The 18,446-nt window shown below is 40.8% G+C and overlaps 1 protein-coding gene across 3 annotated transcripts in view; it reads left to right on the forward strand.

The window, feature by feature from the left end:
* The window catches only part of SPECC1 (sperm antigen with calponin homology and coiled-coil domains 1), an 83,813-nt gene that overhangs the window by 58,151 nt on the left and 7,216 nt on the right, over positions 1-18,446 (forward strand). For all 3 annotated transcript variants that reach the window (XM_061363545.1, XM_061363546.1, XM_061363547.1), the window contains 2 exons: positions 2,174-2,324; positions 3,163-3,265. In XM_061363545.1, coding sequence (XP_061219529.1) covers positions 2,174-2,324; positions 3,163-3,265 — 254 coding nt within the window. The remainder of the gene's footprint in view (positions 1-2,173; positions 2,325-3,162; positions 3,266-18,446) is intronic.

Consider the following 18,446-nt stretch of genomic DNA (forward strand, 5'->3'; position numbering starts at 1 on the left):
TATCCCCAGGGAAATTCAGAGTGAAGTAGTCTCCATAATAATAATCTTCTGGCTGATTCCATCTGAGCAGTACCACGGTAGGGTTCTGTGATGTCCTTAATATGACCCAAATGTTACATCGTTGGAGAGGGTTTACTTTGTGGAGAGAGCTGATCTTTGCTTATGATCTTTTCATTTAGAATCAGAAGTTTACTGGGTCTGTCTTGGAGTACCTAAAATAAGTCAAAGGAAGGATACTGAAGTAAGACTCAAAGTACAAAGCTGGGTACTGTTAACTTGCACCACTTCAAGCACTACTGTATAATTCAAACCAATAACCACAAAGTTCCTTTAAATACTGCAAATATAGTGTTAACAGAATGGGATTTTCCTTCTGTTGCATATTTCACATGCAATTATTATCCTGTTTCTCATTCCAAATGACTCCTAATATGCCTCCTCCTTCATCTTTTCTTTCCATCTAGATGTTACCAATATTCTTTACACCTCTGTGGGATCCTTCCTTCTCTTTCCTTTTTCTGTACCATGTGTGAACACATCCTGAAGGATTGGCACAGCACTTCCTGATTAGACCATGCCATTAGCCAGTCCAATTATGTTAATGGCAATTTAACAGTGCCCCTTTTTTGCTATTCTTATAAGCTAGCAAGAAACCTACATTCCTCTTCATAACGTTCACATTTTGTTTACTGATATGCCTTTTGCACTAGATCTGTTTCTCTAAGCAGAATTTGCTTAAGTTTGAAACAGTCCCAAGAATCATTCATGGGTTGCCTGTCTGACTGGTGTGACTATTTAAATTTGAGGGAAATTCCCATAAATCCAGCATAATGAGGAGCTAGAAAAGTCATACATTTGGAATATATAGCAGAAAACCAACACAAAGTACGTTGTGTGCCATTTCCTGTTCACTGTGGGTTCATGATGCACACAAAGAAGGGACAGTGAGTGGAAGGAAGGAAGACCTTGACTAGGGTATATGCAGTTCAGTGCAAAACTCTGCTAACAGCCAAGCTGGAATGGTTTCTGTCCTTTTCCATCTGGACTTAATAGATGGGAACTTATCAGCCCTGTATGCTTGGAGAAAAGGTGCAAAATGCCTATAGCTCGCACATGCTTACAAAACTCTGGAGGCAAAACTAGGGCAGCTGCATGCCTGTTTGAAGGATGTGTTTATCTGGCAACTGCTGATACACACACCCCACTTACTGCTGAAAAGCAATTAAGGGCTGATTCAGTGATAGACACCTTTGCTGAAGATGAGATAAGAAGGAATTCACACCTCTAGGTGATATGGCATTAACTGATAATGAACATTGGGAGGGAACTGAAAAGGAGAACAAATTGTGTTCTACAATCAATTAATTTCTGATAACAACTCATAATGTGCTGGCATAGATCCGGCCTTGTTGACAGTTTGTCTACAGAAAGGAAGCAGCCAGCTTTCCCTGTGTAACACATCATTGTACCTCATGACTGATGTGAATCAGGAGATAATTTGTTTTCTATGATCTCTTTAGGGTCTCTTAAAAAACCTGTTGGATTCTATGGCTACTATTTTTGTTGATTTTATACATACATACACACACACTTGTATAAATATATACAATTTAAAACGTTACATAAAAATATGTAATATGTGCAATAAAAATATAGATGCATCAGCTGTGAATATCTTGAGATTTCCCAAAGTCCTGTCGGATAGAATGCCAAGCATCATATGATAACAACTGCCTCTTGCTGCTGCCTGGAGGTGGGTTGTGTTCAGGAGACAAGAGGCTTTCTTGTTACAAATGACTAATGGCAGAAAATGAATTCTTGTACTAGGGCTGGCCAGTCATCTGCTGAAGATATCTGGTGATCAGCTTTTGAACCTTGAAGACTGTAGATTTTGGTATTTCCCCTCATTCACCTGAGTCCCATACCCCCCAGCAGGAGTATCAATCACAGGAAACCAGGCAGTCTGTACTGTTGAAATCATCAAAGCCATTCCTTGTTATGATCACCTCTAATCTGCTCAAGGTTTCCTAGCCCCATGTGTGTTTAATGAACAAATGAGTACATTTGTTTAGAGTCAAAACAACTCACTGCATATTGTGTGCTGGGTGGCAGCACAGTGATTAATCAAATTCCTCAGGCTGCAGACTGACAGGAGTTTTTTTAATTCCCACAGACCTTCTGAAGGGGAGAAATGAAGAGCTGAAACCAGACCATTACCTGCGTAAAAGCCCCTCCCTGGAATCCCTGAGCAAACCTCCTATGGCCTTCAGCAGCAGAATGCTTACCTCTACCCCCAGCAGCTTGAAACCCCAAAGCAAACTCAGGTACCAACTGTTTCCTGGGAAAAACAGCACACAGAAAGATTGACAGCATTACCTGACACTATGATGGATGTTTTAATGTGGTGGACCCCTGTCTCCAGTGAAAACTCTGATGGCTGCTCTGTCCAGTTCAGAATTACCAGGCTGTAGCAGAACCAGGTGTCATAATTCAGATTATAATAACCAAAGTTATGTGTTAAATGAGCAATCATGGTAAAATGAGGAATCATGGCAAAATGAGGATAGCAAGCTCTCAGGAGCCACTAAGTTACATACAAGAAGTCCATCATGTGTACAAGTGGTATTACTGTAGCTTTGCATGTTCGGTGCGTTAAAAGCTAAAAGCTTTGAAGTCTAAGGGAAAGGTGGACACATAACTTTCTTCTGTCTTGACAGAAGATGTATTTTCTTCTAATCGCCACCATTATTTCCAACAGTAGAAGCTGCAGAGTGGGGACAATGCAGGTGTTTTGACTGTTGGCCTCGACTGCAATACAGGTTCCAGATTCTTCATTTTATTCAAGAGCTTGTTCTGCAGCAGCGCAATTGGATGTGAATTTGCTGTTACAGATTCTTTAGATAGTTTCTTTCCATTCTACGCTCTATATTCCAGTTTTCAATATGTAAAGCAAGAGATTACGGGAAAATGTTATAAGTGGAGTTGATAAAAATAATAGCACAAATGCATGGTTAACACACGCCATCAAACAGTTTGTTGCAGTTTGGTTTACATTTAGGTTCTGTGCTGCCATTCTGCTTTGTCATGCAGATATTATTTACACTGGTAAAGAGTAAGACACTTCAAGCATATTTATCTGTTCTGTTTGCTTCCCTGGATTAGTGTGGAGAGAAAGGACCCACTGGCAGCCCTGGCTCGAGAGTATGGTGGTTCAAAGAGGAATGCTCTGTTAAAATGGTGCCAAAAGAAGACTGAAGGTTACCAGGTAAGGGAATAGGTACAATTTTACTTTTCTCTGGAGAGTAATTCATCACTTCCCTGTAGGTGTGCAGAAAGCAATGTCACTTCAAAGAAATATGTGTATTTCAGTCTGCTGATGTTCGTGGTTACTTCTACTGGGTGTTTCCATCCTCTTCCTTCAGATTTCTTAAACACTGGAGTCCCCAATATTACATTTTCATAAGTAATTCATGTACAAAACCCAAAATACGTCATCAAAGGTTGCTGAAGGTTAGAAACAGAGTGTATATGTGCAGTAGCTTCAGTTCAGCATCCATTTTTGAAACTACATTGTAATATTTTTCTGTAAGCTTCTGTGGGCATTGTGCTATTGTGAGAGGTTTTTTTATTGGTCATTTCTGTAAAAAACAAAGAAATATTCCTTTGTGTGTCCTTGACCAAATGAAGTTTGCAGCTTGGAGCCCTGCTCTTTCTAATCTCTTGCAGTTTTTTTACAAAGCAAGTTTTGACCGCTTGAGAATGGGTCATTTCTTTGTAGAGTGAATCCAGTTCCTATATGGCTGTTGCTGTGCTTATCAAGCTCTGCCTGGTGTTTGTATTCAGATGGGTTAGGCCTTTGGTTCTGCTTGTAACTGAGCTGTAGAAGGCAGTTAGAGACAGCTCATCCTGTGATATATGCTGGGTGTGCAGGACAGTCTTGGTTTGATATAATGTTGAGATTTTTCTTTCCTAAGAATAATATTGTTTGTTACTTAGAGCAGAAGACAAGAGCCGTTATCGCCACATGATATGCACCCTGGAGCAAGTCTTTAATAAAAGCAGAGTCCATCTTTTAAAGTAAATAATAAAATACTTTTTTTTTCTTCACAACCAGCTCTTTATGAAGCATTAGCTGCAGGGGGCAGGAGTTTGGAAGAAAAGACAGTAGCTTTCCCTTTAAATAAACTGAGCTATAAAAGCCTGAGTCGTTTCTTAACACTGGCACATAACACTTGCACCGATTTCACGGGACAGGTATCAGAAAAAGCTTTTGATTTTAGACATATCTTAGAAAGAATAAAGCCAGGGTTAGCATTTTGCCCCAGGTTCTGTGAAACTGCCTAAAAGGCAGCAGTGCTGTCCCCTGAAACTGTATGCTCTATTCTGTGTTGGTCTGGTTTGTAGCTCATCTACTAAAATCCTCCTGATCTTGGATTTGGAAGTGTGGGGAACAGTCATGTCCAGTCCTCAGAAAACAATTTATGAAATACAGCTTTTCCAAGTCTAACTCCTGTTAAGCAAACCCATCTTGAGGAACACTTTCTCCTAACAGTATTGCTCTTTTTTGTTTCAAATGATATATGCAGTGAGCTTCTTCCACTTCTCTTAGAGCAGTCTAACTTTGAGTTCACTGGTAGAAGTGCTCTCTGAGAGTCAGCCTGTAGTTTTCTTTCTCTGATTATACCCAAGTTGGACTAAATGTATTGCTTTTAGAAATTATTACATGGCTTTGCAAATACAGAGGCCTGTCCTGGTTCTGTAGGTACCAGATGGGCACTAGAAGTGACAAGTATTCCCTCTGTGGTAGAAAAGAAAAGGAATCTTGTTTTTCTGTGCTGAACCCAAGTAGTAGAGCTAACAGTGGATCAGATAGCAGGCCACCCAGGAGGTATGCAGGCAATCTGGGTCTATTTGTTTTTCCTTTTAGTATTAGTCTCTGGAGGAAAGTATGTCCAGGCTTCAGAGGACAGTGGAAGTCTTTGCTTCAGATATGGCTGCTGGCGTGTTGTTGCTACGTGACTGTCCAGATGATGTTTCAGGAAAAGCTTTGTCAGTTCAGCTCCTGCTCTGACGAGGCTCTTGTTCTGTTCATGGCTGTCCTCTGTCGTTACTCTTTCTAAAGCAGCAGAATGAGTTCTCAGCAGTTTTGGAGAACAAGCAGGCAGAGCACTGACAGACACTGTAGTCCAGGAGAGCCTCAGAAGTTCAGACTGTGGTGTGGTGAGGGGCCTTATTACACAGAATTATAAGATCTCAGGGCAGAAATTAGAGAGAGATGAACCAAAGAACAAACATGGTATTGATTTATGGTGAGAGTCTTGCCTCTCTATCTTCACTGTTGCATTTAGAGGCATTATCTCTTGGACATTCTTCCTCAGATTCTCTTTCCATTGCACTCTTTGTGGTGCATTAACTAACTTTTCTTGAACTTGCTTTTCCCAGACCCTTGCACTCTTAAGATAAGGCTGATATTAAACTCCACAGGGAGTTTTTATCCTTCTTGTGTACAAAGAACTGGAGTGGAGTAAAGAACGTCATCCTCCTTCCTGCCTTCCTTCCACTGCAATGGTGGGAATGAGGTAATGAACTCCACTGAGCAGAAGCCTGGTGATATGCATAACTGCTTTTCCATCAATAATATCACTGTCTATGAGGCATCATCTGTGCAAATCCCAATATAATATGTCTGTCATGTTTGATCATGAAGCTCAGAACCACACATAACTTTGGACACAAACTGTTTTCAGCTCTGTGATGTAGTGGAATGAGAGAATAAGACTTGCTGCTTGGCTGCCTAACTTCTTTTTTTCAGTGTCCAAATGTACTGCCTTTAAGGTTTAGTAACAGTTCCTGATCTGAGCTGGTGAGGAAGAGGGAGATTCCTTTGTTTAAATTATGAAGATTCCTTGAAGAAAGCTGGATTAGTGACCTAGGAAGGTATTTGGGGTAAGACCTAGGGACCAGCACACAAGGCCCCGCTTTTTAAATGCTTTAATCCATACAAGGCTTATCCTAGAGATAGAAATTGGCATCCTGCTCCTGACATATATTATAGAATCATTTAGGCTAAAAAAGACCTTAAGGATCATCAAGTCCAACTGTAAACTATCCTTTCATTGACTGCAATGGGAACATTCCCTGGCTTTGAACTTCAGCATGTTCCCCAGGAGGCAATCTCATAAAACAAGAGAGGGACACTGGAGGGAGCTGAAGGAAATGGAGCACAAATCAGTAGTGGCCTGGAGGGGATTTTTTGTGTTTTTTTAAAAAAGAAATTGCATGAGTTTACAGTAACTGAGTGGAAACGTGACAGCATCAATGTTTTTCTGATCTGCTGTGTCATTTCTAAGATCCCTGTTTAAACAGTGTGTTGATACCTAAAAGATGTGAATGCAGAAGAGAAAGTAACTATTTAGAATGTGAATCACTAGAATGAAAATGAAGTGGAAGTTCAGTTTAATGACTGTGAGAAGGGAATATGAAAGTGGGATTGCATGAACTGTGGCATAATCAGTGGTATGATTTCAGCTGTAATTCAGTGCCTAAATGAATGTTATCTGGTGTTTTGGCCATCCATTTTGAATAACTGTGCAGGGGAGGTGCTAAAAAATTCTCTGCAGTAAAAGGAACTGCAATGAAATAAGACTTTGGGTTCAGTGGCTTTGTGCAAAACTTTCAGGAAAATCTCCCACTTAAAAAACCCCAATCTTAATCTAATGTATGGTTCCCTATAAGAATTGTCACCTGGCACATGATATCTTTTGCCAGACATGCATAGACTGTTCCTCCTGCTTCTCTGAATTTGTTGACATCATGGTGTATAATGTAGGGTGATGAGATGACCAGATCTGAGAACTGCTTTTGTGGCTCTGGAACTCAATTACCACAAGTCCTTTAAACCACAAAGCCTGCTGAGAGCAAGTTATTTATGTTAAAATAGCTTTTTCTCTGTTGTCTTGTGGGTTTTTCTTTCATCTATTTAAAAAGATTATACATCATAGCAACAGTGTGAAGTAGAAGTTGGGTGCCTCTTTTCTAATAGACTCTTTTCCTGTGAGTCGTAACTCCTGGAAGCTGCTGAGAGTCATTCTTGTTGCATTATCACCTTCCATAATCATATCATTAGTGACTGTAATGTTATTTAAGTGCCCTGGTTCTGTTTGCTCTCTGTGGAGACCATTTGTCAAGGGGCCAAACCTCTCTAGATTAAGTCTATTGCTATCCACAGATGTATTGTGAAAACACGGAACATCAAGAGGCACTTAACCCATGATCATTAGAACTGAGGATTGTTGTTTCTGCCACATATACCCTCTCCAGAGAGGGGAGGGAATTGCTACCATGTTAGTGATAATGTTTTGCTTAAAAGAACTATTTCCGTGGTATTTCCAACCTCTGCACATCACCTGTGGCACAGAGGAAAAGAGAACTTGAGACCAACACTTTTCTCCAATGCACAATCATCATTATTCTTTTTATCAGTTGTATTTGATTTAACAGGACCCGGTTGGGATCCACTTGTTGAAGAACCACTATCTCTTATAGTAAAACTAGCTGTGCAGTTGTCTTAAGTAGAGGAATGCTAAATAGAATGAGACAAGGAATGTTCTAGAACTGTCAAAGGGAAATGGCAGCTATAGCTCTGAAGACTTTCCTATTTCACAATTCCTGACCTGTGCATTGAAGCCACTGTATTCTGTCACCTCCTTGACTCCTGACAGCATCAGTACACTGGTTTATGGATGGAAGGCAGCAGGCATCTTCAGGAAAAGAAGCAATGCTCCCTACTAGCACTGGCACCAACATCAGATGGCTGATAAATTGGTATTAATCTTATTGGTATTTGCAGGACCAGCCTTGGAGCCAATTTCATATCATCTGGAGGAATCTCAAGAGCATGGGGAAACTGCTAACCACAGTGGTTTTTACGTAGCTTTCATGTTGTGCAAGTAGTTCCTGGAGAAAAGAATTCCTTTTAGTTATCCTGCATAAAACACACTAGTAAATATGAGCAAAGCTAGAAGAAAATGATTGATTTGTTTCCATGCCTTATTCGGAGTTATTGTACTCTGCAATAGGTCCCAGGAACCCTGTGCAGTTTTAGAAAGCATGCTTAGGAGTTTGTAGGAACTGTTTTTAGGTGACACTCTCTGACATTGTATTGTTTAGTTTGAATTAGCAAAATACAAATATCTGTATACCCAGAAATTCTGAATATTTGCCTCAAAAGTTGTGATTTGTTATTTGAAGCTTCCTTTTCACAGAATCACAGGTAGTTTTAGGGCGTTGATGAAATATCCCAATGGACACTGCAGCCTCCATAGTTTCCAGAAATGCAGACTGACATTAAGAGGAGTCTGAATACTTCAACTTTTGTCTTTACTGTGTATTTTAATAGAAGTGCCATTCCTGTATAGTGCCTTAGCTGTTCAAAAAGAAGAAAAAAACCCTACCCTGAAGTATGCCCACTATTACGCCTGTTCAAGCCTTGAGAGATAGCAATTGGAAACAAATTACTTCCAAGCATAACCTAAAAGTCCTTAAATGTAATTCTGAATGCTTTTACTACAAGAAGAGTAAAGCTAGTATAGCAGACTGTGTAAAAGTTGGTGCCTCTGCTTAGTGTTCTTCAGGTAGCAAAGATGCAAAAGCTGAGGGGGAAAAAGGCTGTTGCAGTGTTTGCTGTTTGTCAAGTAATTATAGCAAGAGACTGGTTGACTAGTGGTTTAGCAGTGGATGTAATATAATGCTTTTTACCCTTTTGTTTTCAGTTTAAACTCAGACTAATACTAGCTTTTTGTTTATGAATTTGTGGCTTTATTTTTCTCACAGGAATTTGCATTCCTTTTCTTTCTGTGCTAGACAGTATTTCCTCCATATCCTCTTTGTTCTCAAGCCCTATTCCGTGATATTATCCCCTGCTTTTTCTCATATTTTTTGCTTCATTTGCTGGCTGGATGAGGTCCAGCATAGATTAAGTGTGGCCCAAAGATGTACAAATGCAGATAGGCTGATGAAGACACAACATATTCCCTTTGGTCAAGTGATCATGGGGCCATTGCGTTCTCATTAGGGAGGTGGACTCTGCTGCATGGACAGCCAGCCAGGATGACTATTTTTTGACTGCTGATGCGTTAAACAGGCGTATTTCTGGGGCTGCAAGCAGTGGGGACCTGCTTTATGGGAGATCAAAAGCTCCTTCATGGCCAGTTGTACATTAACATGTACACGTTTGGTTTCTTCCTTATTCTGGAAACTAAGGGTTATATTTAGAAAGAAGAAGTCAGTTATTTCTTTGCACGTCATTAGTGTGGGTAGTTGACGTTATCTTTCTTCTTAAGCAACTACTGTCTCAGTCTTTAAGTCTTGATCAAGCACTTTGCCTCACGTACACTTCAGTCATGCACTGTCTTGGATCACAGAGGGTGAACAGGGATGTTGCAAATGCTACCACAGTCCTCAGGGTTAGTGCTCAGGTTGGGAGTTCCATTAAAGAAAGCAAAGAGCTGAATGGGGCAAAACCCAGGATCAGTCCTCCCAACCTCTGCCCCTGGGCCTTGGCTTGTAAAACAGTCGGTCAAACACTTCCTTTGACACTAATATACTGGAGCTTAGTTTTAAAGCCTTGAGAATCCCAGCACAGCTGTGCACTGTCCTAAAGAAATACAGGGGAAAAAAAACAAAACAGTTGTTTCTTAATCACAAGATGTGTGCTTGGGTATGAGAGTGATTCTCTTGTCCTTTTCTACATTACTTTTCATGTTTGTGTCAACAAGTAGTGTAAAACTCTGTTTCAATATTGTAATCTCTGTCTGTATATCAACATCAACGAGGTTTCTATCTAAATATTTAGCTAGTTGGGAGAACTAGGTAAGCAGCAGCATTCCGTAATTCAGGAGTAACGCTGAGGAGGTTTTCTGGCCACCTTTCCAACTGAGGTCTTCCAAGCAACAAGGATAGGAGGTAAATCCCATCAGCTGTTAGTCACAGTTCATGTGCAGTGTGGAAAGGCTGGATTCCCAAAGAGCTGTGATTAACAGCAAAACAAGTAACTCCTAGTTTGTAATGTAGGCGAAGAAAAACACTGAACACCCCCCTCCACATTTAAATAGCAGCCATGCATGCAGTCTAAGCAGCATTCAGGGCAGACTCTCTTCTGGGGAGCACTCTTAAGATTTCCCTTCTGCCGCACCAACCTGTGTGCTTCAGATCAGAGGCTGATGGCCAGAGCCTGCTGAGCAAGCAGGAAAAAGCTGTCTGTCTCAGTATTTACCAATACCGTTAATGCAGCAAAGTTCTCTGGTGGACAGTGAAACTTTCCCCAAAGAACCACATGCTAAGCATATCCCTTCTGTTGTGGGAGGGCCCACATTGCTTCCTAAGAGCTCTGCATCCACAGTACTTGCAGCATTTTGACATTTAGAAGTAGGATATATGTGTAATGGGTTTTTCCCAGGAAGTTAAGATATTCTGTGAGTTTCTGAGAAACGGGTGAAATTTCTGGCTTTCTTTGTGTTTCTCTGATTTTTTGCCAAAGAGGAGGTTGTTGACTTCAGAGAAACTTTTTCCTATCTATGCAAAATCTATAGGGAGTCTTGGGTAATAGCTATTGATATAGGAAGGGATTATCCTGTGTTTAAATAAAAATTGACAGTAAGTTGGTCAGGAATTTTGTTTCCAAGTCTGCTTTGGACCATCTTTGTGACCTTGTCAGTCTTGCATGTTACCATTGCCTTGATTTCCCCAGCTGTTAAAACATAGATCATCATATCCTATCATTGGATGATGATGAGTTTCAGTAATATTTGGAAAGATCCTTTGATGAAAAGCACAAACTTGAAAGTTTTTCATTAATGAAAATATGGGTCCGATTTTGGCCAGAATAAACGTTTTATTTTTTTAAGTAAAGCCTATAATAGCTGAATGTGTACATGCAGTTTCTCAGTATGTCCCAGCTGCATCCAGGGTTGGGGCTGCAAAATAAACACAGCAGCCAAATTATAGCATGTAGGGAATAATCATATTGATTACCAGTGTGCAAGCCCCCTTCACAGTGATGCCAATGCATAAACGTGCTTCTCCACTGCAGCCAAATAACTTAAGCCAAGTTCTACCTTTTTTCATATAAAGGGCTTTATCCTGTAAACAAATCCAAGTCTCTGGATTGGAGGGATAAAATAAACGCCCATGCAGTGCTCTCATGCGTAACTTTCTATCCTGCTGGGTAATTTTAAAAATAGCATTTACATTCTATCCATCCCAAAGTCCAAGACACTTTCCTTGTGTTGCCTGGATGCAATGACAATCAGTGAAAACACTGAATTGATTGGTCACCAGCTGGAACAGCTCCAAGCTGTGAGTTTAACTGGGAGAGAGCTGAGCCCTGCTTGACAGTTTCATGAGTATCTTTTGCTGTTGAGACCTCTCCCCACCTTGTTCCCATCGTTTCCTGTGAGCCTGCTGCAGGCTGCAGCCTACCTCTCTGGCCAGGAATTCCAGGACATGGCTAATCTCTGAACTCTCAATACAGATAATTAGAAATAGCTGTGGGAGCAGTCAGAATGGTCATTAGCAATTCTGCACCAGGGCTCCAGCCAGGAAGTAGCAGTGCTGCTGGCTTGGACACAGAAGGGAGCTACTTCCTCCCCCTTGCTTCCTCTCTCCTTCCCCAGAGTATCTGTGTGATCCTTGGAGCTGTGCTGCTGCATCTTCACTCTTGTAGTCTTGGGAATGAAGGAACACAACCCAATCTGTTTCTTGTCTATGGCATTCATCAGTGGTGTCAGTTATGAGCTGGTGAGAAAATTGATGGAAGTGTTAGTTGTGTAGCAAGCAGGGAGTTGTCTTTCAGCAGGTGAGCATAACAGGTGTAATTTATCCTGAAGAGCAGAAAAGAGGTGCATAGCAAAAAATAAGAACTCATCAATACCTAATGTGATTATTATAATGAGGAGAACTTGTTCTTCATGGTGTTGCTGTGTAATGCTCTGCCTCTCTAGGTGTAACTAACACTTGTTTGCCCACTCACTGTGACAGTGGTTTAAATTACACAAGTACCAGTCACATTCAATATGTATCTTTTGTCACCATTACCTCATATGTACAATGCCTTGTGAGACTTTCAGGTAGGTGACTTTTAGTAATGAGGCTATTGTCATGGGGTAATCTGCATTCAAACCAACTTATACTATTTGCTAGGAAAGCGTCAAATACATTCACTGTGTGTTATGTTCATTGTGCCAGCAACTACTCTTAACCCTTGTTCACCAGAATTTGTTTTAATTTTAAAAAGTGAAATCTTTATATGTAAAAATGCCAATGAAACACCAAAAATGTGGGCAAAGTGAGGTGAAATGTTTGCCAGTCCACACAGTGATGAGAGCAATGGATCTGATGGGCATGACTGGATGCTATTTGGCTCATTAGGGAGGTTACTGATATGTATAGTTACAGCGATGATGTCAGTATCAGTAGTAACTGTTTTTTACCTTGTAAGCAGAAGAAATAGGAGGTCACAATTATTTTATCATATATGACCTTAAATATCTTTCATTTGATGCTACTTCTCTTTTTTTTATTCTTATGAAACCTGTTAAGTATAGCAGCAGCACATCTCTTTTGTAATCAAAATACCAGAACCTACTTTGTGGAGGTCATGAACCCCCTCAGTACCTCATGAAGAAAGGGCTGAGCAGATGATAAGTGGTAAACCCAAGGCAAACACCCATGGCAGCAGTTGGAGGAGGGAGCAAACAGAACACAGAGTGTGATGGGAAATGGTGTTTCTTTATGAAAAAGAATACAGAAAATAGGATAACCTTTAAAGAGCTAGCACCAATTCCTTATCAATTCACTGTGCTGTAATTACATAATTCAACAGCCTTTTCACAGAGCATTTTGTACCTGAGCTATGTTGTGTCATACATGTGTAATCAGCAGTAAGATGCATGACTTACTGATGTGGCTGGTAGAATCAGAATTATGGATGATGGGGACAAAAACTCAACGTTCCAAAGAAAGGTTGAAACAATTCTTATGGAGAGTGCAGCTGCCTGAACCATTTGAACTAGGGATATTAATACAGCCTGGAGGATAGAAGGTCATTTGGCTTCCTTCCCAATGTTGGCTAGCCACTTAATCTCTATACAATACACAGTATTGCTGTTCCACAAGTTATTCTGGATTTTTTTTTCTAAATCAAGAGGCATTATTTTCTGTATTCCATTTAAAAGGAAAAGATTTGTAAGGGAATTCAGAAAGGTTCCTGGTAGTAGATTGATTAAATGTGATATGCAAATCACTTTAGGCTTGCAGCTACCCATTGAAAATAGCTGTGTGCAATTGTCCAAGTCATCTGGGTGCACCCTGTAATTACAGAAGAATCCAGGCAGTCTTTAATTTTAGGCATTCATGCCTTTCATCTGTGTTAACTGGACCTGACCACACTTCTGATCGCCTGTATTTCCAATAGATTGCCCAGATGTTTCATGGCTTTGCTGGAGCATTTTAGATGAACTGGAGCATCTTGTTTGCTCAGGAGGTTAGTTCATGCTAAGAGGGAGTCCTTCATCACTTGTATTGCTTCTTAGGAGGTGTTTAGAACTTGCCGATCCAGAGCTCAGAGCCTGTATGCTTCCTTTGATAGAATCTCTTTGGCTGAAGGCTGCTGACATGTTCCCAAACAATTAAGGTGTAATGAATCAGATTAGATTTGCAGTTTCATGCAGCTGTTGATAACACTGGGTAGGTGGAAATTGCCTTTCAAGGTACCTTGATCAGATTTTACATTAGTAAGGTCAGAGTTTAGATTTGCAGAGAAGTGGCTTATGAAAAGGAGGTTCCTGGTCAGATAACTGTGTCTAAATATAACCATGTAAAAATACTGAGCTGTGAGACGTTTGCTGTGCGGAGATGTGGGTCTCTGGTTAGTGATAAGCAGGATGGATTGGAGAAAGCTGAGCCAGTTAAAGGGGAGCTGCCATTAAAAACAAAGCTATTTCCTTTGGTTTATCCAGTATGCTTATTTTAACTAGTTCTGTCTTCAGTACTTAAGTTTATGTTCTGTATGGGTTGAACCTCAGTAATAAGCCACTGGCATGTTCCTGGTGTGCTATACCAGTGACTTCTGAGAGGCAGCGGGGTATGTTGTGTGCTGAGGAGGAAGGATGGTAAGAATGATGCTAAGGTCATATACTGCAGGCTTTCTTCCACAGAGTTCCAGGCTACCTTCAAGCTGGTTTATGTCTATAATTTATAATTCTGTCTTACAGACAAAATTATGACTCAAGGCCATCGCTGTGGGCTCAGTAACAGCATAGTGGGAATATCTTGTGTCAGTATTTTAACATCCTCAGGCTGTAATGAAGAGCATATGATGTCATTGTTGCTTTTTACTGAAGACTTGGAGCCAAAGATCTAGTGAAATCTAATGGGGTGGTGCTTTTTTCCTCAGAAAAACAAGAAATTGTTTTTAGTGAGAACAGATCACGCACATGTCCCTGTGTGTCTTTACTGTGGCTCTCATAGTGAGCTGTTATCTATGAGCAAAGGTCCTGTTCCTGTGGTGGGCTGAGGTTAATGGCTTGCAGGTGTCTATAGTGTCTTTTAGGCTTGGCATGCCACTAATATCATAGATAATACATTTGTTCTCTAAATACCAATCCTGGTTTCTTTTTTTTCTTTGCTTAATGTCAGGGACTTCAATATTCATAGAAGCGAGCCTCACTGGGTACTTAAGTACTTTCAGATAACCACACTCCCTGGTGTGCTTCTGGATCCCAGCCTCTTAATATTCCCAGTGCATGTACAGTAGTTCACTCATGAGCTTTCATTTTAAGTGAATGAGCTGTTTTCACTCACAAGAAGCCTGGGAACTACACTGGAAATAGCTTAGCCTTGACACCGGTTGTCTACACAGCACCATTATCCCAGCAAACTTTGTACCCTCACATCTTTCCATGGTCCTTTTAGCCACTCCACACAGGGTATGTAAGGATGGTTATGTGCTCATGTCACAAAAACATCCCTCTTCTGGCCTGACTCACTTTCGGTCAAGATTTTTCAACTACATCACCCCACCTTCGCAATTAATTTCTTAGCAGCACCATGGAAGAGATCCAGGTCAAGTGCTGCGGGACATTGATATGATATGTCAGCTCCAAAGGAAGTTAGTAACCCAGAGCACTGCAGGCCTGAGCTACTTGGCACCCCTTAACCTGTGGGCCAGGGGTTAATCTCTGTTTCAGATGCCTTTAGCATTATGGATCCACTGATGTGCTAAAGATAGACCTCGGGGCATTAGTGACCATGAGGCACACTGTGACCATAAGATGGCAAGTTTTTCACCCTGCCTAACAAGCACAGCAGCTCAGTTTGATCTGCAGTCCCTATTCCATTTTCATATTTCTCCCTACATTGATTCTGCATACACACTGATGGTGCATCTTCCTCCTGAAGGGTGCCATCCTATATAGGTTAACTTCTAGGTCTCCCCATATGAAACTGCGTGCAGTTTTTCAGAGCTCAGCATGGGGGTTCTGCTGTAAGCACACTGGGAGACAGAAATCACCAAACTCTCCATCCTGCAGCTTGGAATTGTACGTTAACAACCAGCATGTACACAAATAGCTCCCACATATTTATGGACTGTGTTGAGGAAGAGAGGTGTGGCAGAAAAACTGAGACAGGTTCCACTGCCAAAATAATCAAGACAAGTGAATAGTTTCCAAGGTGTTCATTCCCTAAATTGTTTTCCTTGTTTTCCTTTTTTTTTTTTCCTGGCCTCAACAGAGCCAGAGATCTGAGAAATCAGAGTGCCTCTATTTTGATTTAATTCCTCTTGGTGCAGCGTACTGGGGAGGTATTACAAGTGAAGTTACATTGCAGCAAACCACAGAAGATCACTTTTCATTTATCATGTCCTTATATCCCAAACTGAAAAGTAGTTAACACAGGATCCGAGATGAAATGCCAGAGACAGATTCATGCCATGTATGAAATGGAAATGCATTTGGTTAGAGGAAAAAGCCACAATTCACTGACGCTTGTTGGATGTGAAAATGGCAACTGGGTGCTTTTGAGTATGTCTAAGTGTTTGTTGTACTATTAACTAAGCAGTTGAGCTGAACCTTGCAACATTCATTTTGGGTTTGCATTTAGGATAAAAATTCATATTTGAGTTAATGTTCTCTGTTGGCTGGATGATGCTGTTGGAGATGTGTGGATTTTTTGGACCTAGTTCTGATTTTATCATAGGCCTTAGCACTTCTTATCTCTGGGTATTGTTAGATAGGAGGAAGAGGAGAGTTTTAGATGTAGTTAAAACTGCAAAAATTAGTAAAGTTACCAAACTGATGATGGGCTGGTGAAATACTGTAGGAAAGAACAGGTTTGTATCTTGCGTTGCTCTATAATAATAACATCATGAAAATGAGAGTTGGATATTATGTTCCCACACAAACATGACTGCCTTTTTGTCTAGTCCTGTTGCTTAACTAAGGCTTTGTTTATTCCTGTTTCCTTGGCCTTTGGCGGGGGGACACACACAGCCTCCACTTTCCATTTCTACCATACGATATAAATGAGAATATTGGCATTTGATGGTCAGTTATTTGCTGATTAAAATACGTTGGCCTCAGTAAAAACACTTCTGTAATTTGGCAGTTGGTCCTTTCCCACTAACTGCAGATTGATAAATAGTAACTTGTTTATCTGAAACATCAAGAAAGAGTAATCCATCTTTATCCAATTCCATAACACAAAGTTGGACTTCCATGATGCGACTTTATGGAAGAGGCAAAGCCAAGACAGCTTTCAGAGAAAAGTGGTTTCTTCTTGTGATGGTATTCAGCCACTGTGTTGCTTTCCTTTTATCTCCACTGACAGATGTTAATAGGACAAAACACATTGTGGTGGCTGGTGCAGTGCGGTAATGTCTGCTGCTGATGGCCTGCTTTCTGAGCCCATTACACTTGTAGATTTATTACAGCCAAAGTATTTTAAACTGAACTGTTCTGTACTGCTTCAATATGAGTCATGTTTGGTTATGGACATTTATTACTAATCTAAAATCCTGTCTGACTGGGCAAAGTCCAGGCTGGACAACTAATCAGTGAAGCACCGTGACAAGTATATGCTAAAATACTTCCTGTCTGGGTTTGAATGCGTCTGCATTAGCTGTTACATGAGAGATGCAGTAAAAGCTTTGTCTTTTGGGGAATCTTGAAAGAAACTGGAAAGTAGCTAAAGAAAGAAAATAAAGTGGCAAAGAGTCTGAGTTGAACATGCAGGAAGGGTAGCTCCAAACCTGCCATAGCATGAGGTGGTGCAGTACCATCACATCCTGGAGCCTTTGGTGCTCCAGCAGCTCTTACTTTTCAAAGGAATATCACTTAGTTCACTGATTTGTTTTTAGCTGGCCTTTGGAGTTACAGCTGCTACAACAGAAGCAAAACTTAGCCATGAGAATTTCTTAGTGTGCTGGTATGGCCAGTCAGTGCAAACAAGAGCAGCAGAAAGGTCACCTTGTTCACAGGATCAGAACTGGGCCACAAACGTGTGTTTAACTACAACTGTGCCTCACAACAGAATCCCTGAAGAGCCTCTAGTGATGTTTGTATTTGAAAAGAGTTCTTCACAGATGGGCTGAGTTTAAAGTACCAGTTTCTGTGATCGCTCTAATCTGCCTGTTGAACACGGCAAGTTCTAGACTTACGTTGTCATGAGTAGGGGAACTGGGTTTCTTCTGTGCACCTGAGTGCATCCTATAATAAGTTATGTGACAAAGAAGAATCCTACCATCTAGCAACAAGGGGAAGGAAGGTGCGTTTTCACCATTTAAACTCATAACCATGTTAGACTATTTCTTTCAAAGCATTTCTTATTCACTGCCCTCCTGTTGGAGCTGGGAATGTTGCTACAGGCGAGTTGGAGATTTTTCTAGCTCAGCTCTGGGATTTCAACCGGGTGTTTATTAACATATCCATGCTCCCTGAAACATTGCTTCCTCAAGCAAACTCAGCCTTGATGGAAATGCGTGAAAACAAGATACAAGGTTTTTGTCTGTTTCTGTTCCATAAGGATCTTGTTATTGTACTTGTTACCAGTGACACAGCCACATTTATTTGTCAGTGACTATGGTAGTAAGAGATTGAGCATCAGGAAAGTCCTCTTCTCTCCTAAGTACTTACAGATCATTTTGTGAATTAGGATAGATGATTAAATTGTATCTCTCACACTTCCCCTTCTTTATCTGCATTTTGTTAAGTGCTCTGTGATATGCAGATGAAAGGTGCTGAATTGATAAAGAATATGGGAATGCAGACTGCCAGCTGGGCACATCTCTTGGAATGCATCTTTTCCAATGCCCAGCTCTCAGAAAGCTGCTCATTCAGCTGTTGCTGTTGCTACATTTAAGCCTCCCTCTCATGTGCACATAAGGATGTTCT

Source organism: Neopsephotus bourkii, unplaced genomic scaffold (genome assembly GCF_033783945.1).
Source record: "Neopsephotus bourkii isolate Nb327-2 ecotype Australia unplaced genomic scaffold, CSIRO-AGI_Nbou_v1 NB_1154, whole genome shotgun sequence".
NCBI lineage: Eukaryota > Metazoa > Chordata > Aves > Psittaciformes > Psittacidae > Neopsephotus > Neopsephotus bourkii.